The 12,523-nt window shown below is 40.0% G+C and overlaps 1 protein-coding gene across 2 annotated transcripts in view; it reads left to right on the top strand.

Annotated features, from left to right (window-relative positions):
- Positions 1–8,641, top strand: part of LOC122944859 (UPF0462 protein C4orf33 homolog) — a 122,763-nt gene extending 114,122 nt beyond the window's left edge. For both annotated transcript variants that reach the window (XM_044303589.1, XM_044303669.1), the window contains 2 exons: positions 7,818–7,923; positions 8,578–8,641. In XM_044303589.1, coding sequence (XP_044159524.1) covers positions 7,818–7,914 — 97 coding nt within the window. In that variant the 3' untranslated portion in view covers positions 7,915–7,923; positions 8,578–8,641. The remainder of the gene's footprint in view (positions 1–7,817; positions 7,924–8,577) is intronic.
- Positions 8,642–12,523: the final 3,882 nt, after the last annotated feature.

Below are 12,523 nucleotides of genomic sequence, written 5' to 3'. Positions count from 1 at the left end.
CCATCGTGTCCTCCTATACGGGGGGAGGGGGGAGGGGGGGCACGGTTACCACACCACTCACCTGGTTTCTGTTGTACTGGTGTCCTGGACCCACTTGCCCTCCCCTGCCCATCATAATAATCTGGCATTCTACCTGCTGCAGGCCACTTCTACTAACCCTCATCTTCACCAGCCAATGGCTGGCTAACCTGAAGTACCTATGGCACCTTTCCCTATGTGAGGGTACCTGAGCAATAGGTAGTCTAGCTTACTAGTTCCCTGTGAAGGTGTAATATTCTGTTTGTCTGCCCTTGTACTGACTTCTGCTTGTATACTGAATCTGACCCTGCACTGTGTGATCCGACCTGTGTTTGTTTATGATTTTTACAATTTGCTGCCTGCTCTGACCTTGGACTTGTTTCTTAGATTTGCATGAAATCTGCCTTACTATGGGTTCAAATGACCCCTTGGTCCTTCGCACCAGTATCTCTGACCACTGTGGGTTAAAGGGTGAATACCAGGGGACTGCCACAATAATGCTCTTAGGATTATCCCAATGTCCAACTGGTTGATTAATGCAATGATTCTGTACCCCTTGACCATAACAGGCACGTTCCCCTTTTCCTTTCCTTGTCTCTTCTCACCTATTCCTTTCTTAGCCGTTCCTTTCTTCTCTTTGATCATCTTCTGCTCAAATGTTGTCTTCACGTCTGCTTTCTTCTACTTCTTCACGTTTATCTTACCTCTTTTCTAGCTAGTCTTCTCTTTGTCAGACCATTACTTCCCCAGGCTTGTTTTTTTTACTTACACCTTCTTCTAATTATCCTTTTATATTTGCTTCTCTTTAGTGATGAGCAAGCATGCTCGGCTGAACTGCTGTTCGGCTCGAGCATCGCTATGCTCGGCAGATCCGAGTGCTCGGCTGAATAATTTGGGTGCTCGCATACAATGGAAGTAAATGGGAGAGCCCCAGGCACCCCTGCTCAGAAGAGAAGAGGGTGTCAGGTTCATAAAAAAAGGGTAGAAATTGATGGAAACCCCATCAAAAAGGTTTGGCAACAGCATTAAGAGGATAGCTGGATGCATCTTAGACTCCTATTATGTACGACATGCAATAGACAACCACACAAAGGCTATATGCCAAAAGCCAGGTATGTACAAGCCATCCATCTATCCATGAGACAGATAACAGCCAGCATACCTTACAATGGCAGCCTTGTGCACTATGAGATATTCTGAACCAACTCTCATCTGAGAACCAGTAAACCTCAAAGTTATTTTTCATCTGTAAAAAAGAATAGAGAGTGAGTGAGAATAAAATATTGAGTATAAAATACATATAATATATCACACGAAACTAATGAAATATAAGATAAAAAACATTCAATTAATGCCAAAGACTAGATTCACTGGTTGAGGAGTGATATTCGCACACTCTATCCCCACAATGGATAATGAGAGTCGTTGGTATTGCTATAAATAACACTTTGAGCAACTTTGAGCAACTTGCTCCCTGGGATAACCAACTCTTATCAATGAGTCAAACTTTGTGTACAAATGTCTCAATCCACCGGATGATATTCAAAAAGCAAGAGAGCAGTGCTCTATATATTTGTTCAGTAGGTCACTTTCACTAGTGACTATCGTGAATGGTAAATGGTAGATGGTAATGAGTGTATACAACCCATCTAGGGTTAACAGTTGTAGCCTCTATTCAGCTACCATAGCCACCAAAAGAGTCAATTGTCTGGGACACGTTGTAGTGATCTTATGTCCGCATATAGTGGTGACTATTTGTCACTAGATGTTACAGTGCTGAAGTAATGGTCCACTGAGGAAGGGGTGTAGACGCCCCGAAACGCGTCTAGTGAAAAGGAGAAGCGCCCATCAAATCAACAGGACCTCCACTTAGTATATCGCTTTAATACTGCATGGCCATGCAAAAATAAATCAAGCTAAGTCACCGGTACATCTGAACCTGCCTAAAGAAACATACGCCGCTGATAAGGTACAACTCCGCGTAATCTCGCGATACTGTGACACTGCTAGTCCGAGGTGTGCGACGCAAGATGCCGAGTGCTTCCCTGCACAGCTCGCCCCTCGTGTGACAAGACCGCGAACGTCCCAGCAGGAGGCAGGTAGGAACCTGGAAATTACTTCAGCTAACACTGTAACATCTAGTGACAAATAGTCACCACTATATGCGGACATAAGATCTCTACAACGTGTCCCAGACAATTGACTCTTTTGGTGGCTATGGTAGCTGAATAGAGGCTACAACTGTTAACCCTAGATGGGTTGTATACACTCATTACCATCTACCATTTACCATTCACAATAGTCACTAGTGAAAGTGACCTGCTGAACAAATATATAGAGCGCTGCTCTCTTGCTTTTTGAATATCATCCGGCGGATTGAGACATTTGTACGCAAAGTTTGACTCATTCATAAGAGTTGGTTATCCCAGGGAGCAAGTTGCTCAGAGTTGCTCAAAGTGTTATTTATAGCAATACCAACGACTCTCATTATCCATTGTGGGGATAGAGTGTGAGAATATCACTCCTCAACCAGTGAATCTAGTCCTTGGCATTAATTGAATGTTTTTTATCTTATATTTCATTAGTTCCGTGTGATATATTATATGTATTTTATACTCAATATTTTATTCTATGTGTAACCTTCCCATTAAATATTTCCATTATGGTACAAATGTTGTGAGTGCTCACTCACTCTCTATTCTTTTTTACATTACGCCACTTTGGGGTAGGGCACCCCGTTTTGTGAGCTAGTAGCACCCCGCATAGTCATTAGGTGTGAGCCAGCCCCTTGCATTACATTTTTTATTTGGCATCTGTTGGATGGCTTGGTTGGACCTGCACACCTAGATCAATATCATTAAGGCGACAAAAAGTTTTCTGATTGTCCTAACATAATATTCAATAACCTTTCTATACAGTTTTGTCATGTAAAAATGTATTTGCATAAACATGGGCATATGGGAAAGACATGCAAATGAGCAGAATCTGCCTTGTTTTTCAGCTGTCAAATATTCTTGTCAGAAGACTATGAAACCAATAGAGGGCGCTATTGAGTAATGAACAGCATCCTCTATCGGTTTCACAGTCTTATGACAAGACAAATATTCTTGTCAGAAGACTATGAAACCAATAGAGGGCGCTATTGAGTTATGAACAGCTCATGATTCCAGCTAGTGTCCACTGCTAAAAAATTGCAGATACAAGTCATACGATATACAGAAATAGTGTTATGTACATAGTGAGTTATGTATGCCTTAAATGCTATGTACACCTTTGAGGACATTTTTTATTATTATTGCATTGTACTCATTTTGAGCTAAATATAATTTTTTCAATTGGTCTTTATTAAAAATATGGCTTCCTTTTTTCTGTACATAGCGGACATGCTGAAGTGGCAGTCTGTGGATTTTCTGTCTTTTCCATCATCTGGGGAGCAGACAGACTCCTTATCTCTGTTCTCTGACATTATAAACACTGATTATACAGACGTGGACAAAATTGTTGGTACCCTTTGGTCAATGAAAGAAAAAGTCACAATGGTCACAGAAATAACTTTAATCTGACAAAAGTAATAATAAATTAAAATTCTATAAATGTTAACCAATGAAAGTCAGACATTGTTTTTCAACCATGCTTCAACAGAATTATGTAAAAAAATAAACTCATGAAACAGGCATGGACAAAAATGATGGTACCCCTAACTTAATATTTTGTTGCGCAACCTTTTGAGGCAATCACTGCAATCAAACGCTTCCTGTAACTGTCAATGAGACATCTGCACCTCTCAGCAGGTATTTTGGCCCACTCCTCATGAGCAAACTGCTCCAGTTGTGTCCGGTTTGAAGGGTGCCTTTTCCAGACTGCATGTTTCAGCTCCTTCCAAAGATGCTCAATAGGATTGAGGTCAGGGCTCATAGAAGGCCACTTTAGAATAGTCCAATTTTTTCCTCTTAGCCATTCTTGGGTGTTTTTAGCGGTGTGTTTTGGGTCATTGTCCTGTTGCAAGACCCATGACCTGCGACTGAGACCAAGCTTTCTGACACTGGCTAGTACATTTCTCTCTAGAATTCCTTGATAGTCTTGAGATTTCATTGTACCCTGCACAGATTCAAGACACCCTGTGCCAGACGCAGCAAAGCAGCCCCAGAACATAACAGAGCCTCCTCCATGTTTCACAGTAGGGACAGTGTTCTTTTCTTGATATGCTTCATTTTTTCGTCTGTGAACATACAGCTGATGTGCCTTGGCAAAAACTTCGATTTTTGTCTCATCTGTCCACAGGACATTCTCCCAGAAGCTTTGTGGCTTGTCAACATGTAGTTTGGCATATTCCAGTCTTGCTTTTTTATGATTCGTTTTCAACAATGGTGTCCTCCTTGGTCGTCTCCCATGTAGTCCACTTTGGCTCAAACAACGACGGATGGTGCGATCTGACACTGATGTTCCTTGAGCATGAAGTTCACCTTGAATCTCTTTAGAAGTCTTTCTAGGCTCTTTTGTTACCATTCGGATTATCCGTCTCTTAGATTTGTCATCAATTTTCCTCCTGCGGCCACGTCCAGGGAGGTTGGCTACAGTCCCATGGATCTTAAACTTATGAATAATATGTGCAACTGTACTCACAGGAACATCTAGTTGCTTGGAGATGGTCTTATAGCCTTTACCTTTAACATGCTTGTCTATAATTTTCTTTCTGATCTCTTGAGACAGCTCTTTCCTTTGCTTCCTCTGGTCCATGTCGAGTGTGGTACACACCATATCACCAAACAACACAGTGATTACCTGGAGCCATATATATAGGCCCAATGGCTGATTACAAGGTTGTAGACACCTGTGATGCTAATTAGTGGACACACCTTGAATTAACATGTCCCTTTGGTCACATTATGTTCTGTGTTTTCTAGGGGTACCATCATTTTTGTCCATGCCTGTTTCATGAGTTTATTTTTTTACATAATTCTGTTGAAGCATGGTTGAAAAACAATGTCTGACTTTCATTGGTTAACATTTATAGAATTTTAATTTATTATTACTTTTGTCAGATTAAAGTTATTTCTGTGACCATTGTGACTTTTTCTTTCATTGACCAAAGGGTACCAACAATTTTGTCCACGTCTGTAGCTCAATCACTTTTTTTCTGATAAGAATGTGGCTTAAAGGGGTTGTCCGGGTTATTTTTTTCTTCTTTGTATGTTTCTAACTAATCAAATGTAACAGTTTTTACATTAACTTACTGCATCTGTAGCTGCTCCTTTCTCAGATTTCACTGAGGGTCACATTACCTGTGATGTCAACGTCTCTCCCTGCTCTGATGATGATTTGTGCACAAACCTGAAAGAGCAGATGTGTGTCTGTACACGAGACTTCACTGTGCTGGCCATGCCCCCCTTCACTGCCGTCTGCTGCTGTTTGCTTATTCCCTGGATTCCTAACCCCTTCAGCTGTACAGACTCAGGGCTGAAGGCTTTACTGAGTAGCTGCAGGCAATGAGGAGACAAATACTGGGAACAGGCTGGGCATAGACTAGAGGAGTTCTGCACAAGAATAGGTAGGGGGAAGATCCTGTGTGTATCAACAGTGTCCTTGTACAGCTGGGACTTGTAGTCCAAGAAATACAACATGCTGCTGAGTCTTCCAGCAGGCAAACATGTCACTCAGGGCAGTAGTTATATTTACTCCCTTTGCAGAGCAGGGGGAGGGGCACATATTGTTGTTTTTGCAGGTAAACAAAGGGCCAGAAGTAGACCAGGGAAATGAGGAAGTAGAATTTTTTTTGCCTAAAACTTGCTTAGCTCAGTTATATATTGCTGCCCATCAGATTTACAGTGCTATATATATTTTTTTTCATAACACGGACAACCCCTTTAAATAAGTGTTTGTAGCCTCTTAGTAGTTTAGAGATAAGGGTTATTGGATGACCGGCACAAAGTAAAAGTGGAAGTACCAGTCATACAGCTAGAAAAACAGTTAACCCTTTGTGACAGAACAGCTCAATATTTTTAATAAAGGTCAATTGAAAAAAAGATTTTTAGCCAAAAATGAGTAACATGATATCATAAAAAAATTGCCTCCAAAGGTGTACATAGCCTTTAAGAATTGTAGTTCAGTGCTTGTGACTTAGCTTACAGTTGCCAACATAAGAATCACATTTAAGGGGTCTCTGGTTTAGGAGACACATTACATATAGCCTTTTAGGCTAGTTAAAAGAAGGGGTCCCTCATTAAGGGTCTTCATCTATTATATATTTTCCCTGTCAAGGTGTTGCAATAGAAATAAACACATGCTGCCAGGTGCCCCCTATATTCCAGCTAATGGTCCAGGGATCTAGCAGTGGGGCACTTTGTGATCAGCATGTTTTTGAGGATGTAGCAACAATCATTGCTTTACTCTGCCAAGAAGTTAATAAAAAGCGTTAACACATTAGAAAGTTGCTTACTTTTTAATTTTATCTAAGAACATAATGACACAATAACGTCAATCCTACTAACACTATGTACACGTTGACAAAGTCATGATGAAAAAGAAGCAAAGGAGCAGCAGGCAATGCACCTATAATGTCTGTCAAGCATATCGCACAAAGAAATAAAGTGGTAAAAAAGAGTCTTTACAGCTTTAATGTGCAGGAAAGAGCTTTTATAGAATACTTTGGAAACTAATGATTACTTGTCATTTTCTCAGCATGTTAAATCATTAGCAAAAAGAGAATGTTCCATTGTTTGCTGAGAGGTTCATTCAAAAGTAACAATCAGTATGGCTGCACTTCCTGTTGTCAATTTTGGAAAAACGTCCAACGTGACAAAATAGAATAAATGCTAAAATCTCATTCTTGAAAGAAGTGCAATGACCCAGTGGATCACTACAAAGGTTTAATTTAATAACAAAGAGTTAACTTTGTTAAAGAGTTAAATGTTGTGATTTATTGTTAAAGAGCGTTTTCTCTTATGAAATATGTATACCTAGTGGTTATGTATGGGCAACAAATAGTTAACACTGGCAGTCCAATTTAGGTTTCTGGGAGACAGGCTGGACCTTTTCTCCCCTGCTTGTAGAGTAGATTGTGTGTCTAGTCAACAGTGCAGGAAGTAACATGGGCATAGGTGGAATCTTCATCCCTGAGATTAAAAGCTGCCAGAGGTCAATTTAACTAAGAGACTACCCCTGAGAGAAAAAGAACAAATATCCACATATGGTAGAGGGCCACTTCAGAGACCATGCCTGAAAAGCTAACTCTGTAATATACCTTGAAAATGTGACTATTGCTGCTATATGTACTACAACTCCTATCATCTATTCAGTATAGAGAGACTTTATTTATTGCAGCCAAACAGGCATGGTCATTAACTCCACCATTGTCCGCCGGTCCCTAACTACCTCTGCCTTCCACTCATCTACCTAACATCAAGGGCACCCCAGCTACCACCAGGCAAGAGCCCCAATGCCAGGGTGTGCACTGAGGGGAAAAAGGGTTGCATCCCTTCATTCACTGCATTGCTTCAAGGAGCACTTGAGTAAGGATAGCCACCATGAACCACCACCACTCTTATCAGTACCACAACTACCCCTCCTCTCCTCCCATCTCTCCCCCTGTGGGCATGCTGCAGCAGGAGGCATGATAACATGCAATGGGGGATCCTGAGAGGTGTACCCACCACAGAAAAGTGGATTTAGCCTTTAATCATATTATTTTAGATAAATATATATATATATATATATATATATATATATATATATATATATACAGTATATATATATATATATATATATATATATATTTGTTTATCATTTGTTTACTTTTATAGCCATCGTCTGGAATATTTCAAAGAATTTAACCTGCAATGGATTATGGGAGAAGAATGGCAACAGCCGAACTCTGCCCTCTGGGAATCTGCTGCATGAAAGTTTCTGGTATCTTTTTTACAAAAAGAAATGAGTACGAGCTTAATACACTTTCTGATTTAGTGTTTAAAGAGGACCTTTCATGGGTCCAGACATTATAAAATAAGTAGCACGTTATGTAGAGCATAGAGCAGGGATCTAATAGCGCTTACTATTTTTCCTGGGCGCCGCTCCGTTCGCCTGCTGTGCCCCTGTTAAATTCTCCCGCCTGGTATGCTAATGAATAGTAGGAGGAGACACCAGGGTTTCTCAATAGGCGTCTCATTCTGTAGCGCGGTCCAATCACAAAGAAGAGCGTCACAGCCAGGGAGAAAAAATAACTCGCCTTCTCCCTGCTGTGACTGGACCGAGCTACAGCCAGGGAGAAGGAGACGGCCATTGTTAAACAGGGAAGTCTCCTCCTCCCTGTACCGATGGTAATCATTAGCATACCAGCCAGGAAAACTGTAGGTGGGCACAGCGGGCGAACGGAGCGGCGCCCAGAAAAAATAGTAAGAAATATTACATCCCTGCACTATGTCCTACATAACCTGCTAGGTATTTCATAATGTCTGGACCCATGAAAGGTCCTCTTTAAAAGGATTGTCTGGGAGTTTTATATTGATAACCTATCTTCAGGATTTTATTCCATTTTCCTTAGCCTTTCTTCCCTTTTTTATACAGATGAGACTTGAAAAAGGTCACCATGACCGAAATGTCGTTATTCATTTGAGAAACAACATTCAGAATTATGATTTACTCCTTTTTTATACATACCGCTGAAATAATGGAAAATTATGTAGAAACACTATTTGAAGAAATAAATTTATTTTGCGTGTGCACTGAATCTATCTAGAATACTGATAGGGTTGAAGAACCTTTTTTGGTTGCAACGCAGCAATATATGGTGTGCTATTCCAATATATATTTACTATCCTCAGGATAGGTCATCGATATCTGATTAGTGATGGTCTGACCCGGACCACCCACACTAATCAGCTGTTTAAAGAGGCCTTGGATCACCAGGGAGCACTGGGGCCCTCTCACAGCTTATCAAGCACAGCACCGTACTTTGTATAGTGGCTGTGCTTGGTATTGCAGCCTAAGCCCATTCACTTGAATGGGACTAAGCTGCAAATAGGCCATGCGACCAATGAACTGACATCACTGGCTTCTTCAAACAGCTGAGTGACATCACTGGGTTTGGGAGTTGGACCCCCAACAATCTGATATTGATGGCCTAATCAATGTTAGTGCCATTTTGGATGTTAAAGGGATTTCTCACTTTTAATTTAATAAAGCTTTAATCACTGTATAAAAGAGGGCTCTGCAATTTTCTAATCGATTTAATGTTACAACTTCCCATAATTTTTAGGATATTTGCCTGCTGCCAGTGAATGAGGACACTGTTGTTTACATTCAGAGGCAGCAAACTGGTACACAGCTAGTCCCCCTCACAGTTGAGAAGTGGATACAACTGTATGCAGTCGAATCAAGTCTCTTGTGCTAAATACATCCAGCAGCTGCATACATTTCACTGATAGTTTGCTACAGTGGATCAGTCTACAGTTCAGGTCATTTGGCTCACAGAGCATTGTTTAGGGTAAATCTACATTTTTTATTTATATAGTCACACGGCAAATAAAAATGTGATATTACAAGTAAGTCACCAATGCAAGACAAACTATCTCCAAGTATAAGATGAAACAACTACTCATATAAAAAGGAAGATTAACCCTTTCAACCCTGGGCCAGTTTTCACCTTCCTGCCCAGGCCATTTTTTTGCAAATCTGACACGTGTCACTTTATGTGGTAATAACTTTTAAACGCTTTTACTTATCTAGGCCATTCTGAGAAGCAAATCTTGACATTTTTCAATTTCCAAAACCCACTTTTCAGTTCTGAAGTCACTTTGTGAGATTTACATATTAGAAACCACTCAAAAATGACACCATTTTATAAACTACACCCCTCAAGGTATTCAAAAATGATTTTACGAACTTTGCTAACCCTTTAGGTGTTCCACAAGAATTAATGGAAAATGGAGATTAAATTTCAGAATGTCACTTCTTTGGCAGATTTTCCATTTTAATCCATTTTTTTCCATTAACAAAGCAAGGGTTAACAGCCAAACTGAACTCAATATTTATCGCCCTGATTCTGTAGTTTACAGAAACACCCCATATGTAGTCGCAAAGCTCTGTGCGGGCACACGGCAGGGCACAGAAGGAAAGGAACGCCATATGGTTTTTGGAAGGCAGATTTCACTGGGATAATTTTAAGCTGCCATGTCACATTTGAAGACCCCCTGATGCACCCCTAGAGTAGAAACTCCCAAAAAAGACCCCATTTTGGAAACCACGGGATAAGGTGGAAGTTTTGTTGGTACTATTTTAGGGTACATATAATTTTAGGTTGCTCTATATTACACTTTTTGTGAGGCAAGGTAACAAGAAATAGCTGTTTTGGCACCGTTTTTATTTTTTCTTATTTACAATGTTCATCTAACAGGTTAGATCATGTGGTATTTTTATAGAGCAGGTTGTTACGGATGCGAAAATACCAAATATTTTTGGTTGTTTGTTTCACTTTTACATAATAATATTATTTTTTAGTGTCTCCATATTCTGAAAGCCATAGTTTTTAAAATTTTGGGCGACTGTCTTATGTAGGGGCTAATTTTTTTCGGTATGAGATGATGGTTTGATTGGTACTATTTTAGGATGCATATGACATTTTGATCGCTTGGTATTAAATTTTTGGGGATGTAAGGTGACAAAAAATGACTTTTTTGACACACTTTTTTTTTATTGTGTTTACCTGAGGGGTAAGGTCATGTGATATTTTTATACAGCAGGTTCTTATGGATGTGGATATACCTAATATGTATACTTATTTATTAACATTTTACACAATAACAGCATTTTTGAAAAAAAAATATCATGTTTTAGTGTTTCCATATTCTGAGAGCCATAGTTTTTTTATTTTTTGGGTGATTATCTTAGGTAGGATCTCATTTTTTGCGGGATGAGATGACGGTTTAATTGGTTTGATTTTGGGGTGCATATGACTTTTTGATCGCTCGCTATTACACTTTTAGTGATGTAAGGTGACAAAAAATTGCTTTTTGACACCGTATTTATTTTTTATCGTGTTCACCTGAGGGGTTAGGTCATGTGGTATTTTTATAGAGCAGGTTGTTACGAACGTGGCAATACCTAATATGTCTACTTTCTTTATTTTTACATTTAACACAATAAAAGCATTTTTGAAACAAAAAAAAAATCATGTTTTAGTGTCTCCATAGTCTGAGAGCCATAGTTTTTTTTTATTTTTTGGGCGATTGTCTTAAGTAGGGGCTCATTTTTTGCTGGATGAGGTGACGGTTAGATTGGTATTATTTTGGGGGCATAGATCTTTTTGATCACTTGGTGTTGCACTTTTAGTGATGTAAGGTGACCAAAACTGTTCACCTGAGGGGTTAGGTCATGTGATATTTTTATACAGCTGGTTGATACGGACACGGACATACATAATGTGTCTCCTGCACCCGCCCGATCAGCGCGCGGTAATAGTACTGCGCTGGGCGGCCAGTCATGTCCTGCTGTGCCATACTATTACGGAGCTGGGCAGGAAGGGATTAGTGTCTAGACATAATAATAACAATTACAATTAGGGAAGACAACACAAGACACAACACAAAAGGGAGGGTCCTAGTTCTTCAAATTACACATAACCTGAATAAAATAAAATAAGAAGAATAGTCAGGTAGGTTCACTTTATTACTTAAAGTAATCATATCTATTATTTTGTAAATATCTGGTATTCAGTCTGACTAGAGAATTGAGTAAAAAGAAAAAAAAAAACAACAAGAAAAAGGGACAAGGAACAAAAAGGAAAGAAAAGAAAAGGCGACCACATGTCAAGTCTCCTCTCTCCAACCAACTATGATAGCCAAGTTGAGCAATAATGGGTGCAATAATGAGCTGAAGGAGGATTATGTAACTGTTTCAGAAGCCATCATATCCTCCATTCTCATGATCCTATGCAGTTCCTCAGCTTAATTCACTCTAGAAGGTGCAATTGTGGACTTCCAAATCTTGGTATCACCAATCGCATAGCTGCCATAGAGCATCGAAAGATACCCTTTTTTATGCGGTGAACAGGGCCTGGGATCATGGAAAGCAAAGCAACTTCCAAGGATATAGAGGAGGATACATGAAAGAGCTTGTTATATAAAGCAGTCATATCAGTCCAAAGTTGGGAGATCCTGGGACAGGACAACCAAATATGTTTCATGGTCCCCACCTCCCCACCACATCTCCAGCAGGTATCTGAGAATGAGGGATATATCTTCTAGACGGTGTCAAGTATCACCTGGACAGGATCTTATAGCTAGTCTGTTGGATTCAACATGATATTGAGATCTTATGAGTAAGGAGCATAGCCTTGTCCCACTCCTCTTTAGTATAAGAACTACCTCTGGACTTCTCCCATGCAATAAGAAAGGGGGGCACTGTCGGTCATCCCTCCCAGGAGTTGCCAATGCACTGAGGAGTTCAAATGTGTGGCTGAGGAACCAGAGAAGCAAATCTGCTTAAACGGTAATATAGGATGGTTCAGTTCCCC

This window comes from Bufo gargarizans, chromosome 1 (assembly GCF_014858855.1).
Source record: "Bufo gargarizans isolate SCDJY-AF-19 chromosome 1, ASM1485885v1, whole genome shotgun sequence".
NCBI lineage: Eukaryota > Metazoa > Chordata > Amphibia > Anura > Bufonidae > Bufo > Bufo gargarizans.
Note: the sequence above shows the minus strand (reverse complement) of the source record. Positions and strands in the feature narration are given on the sequence as shown.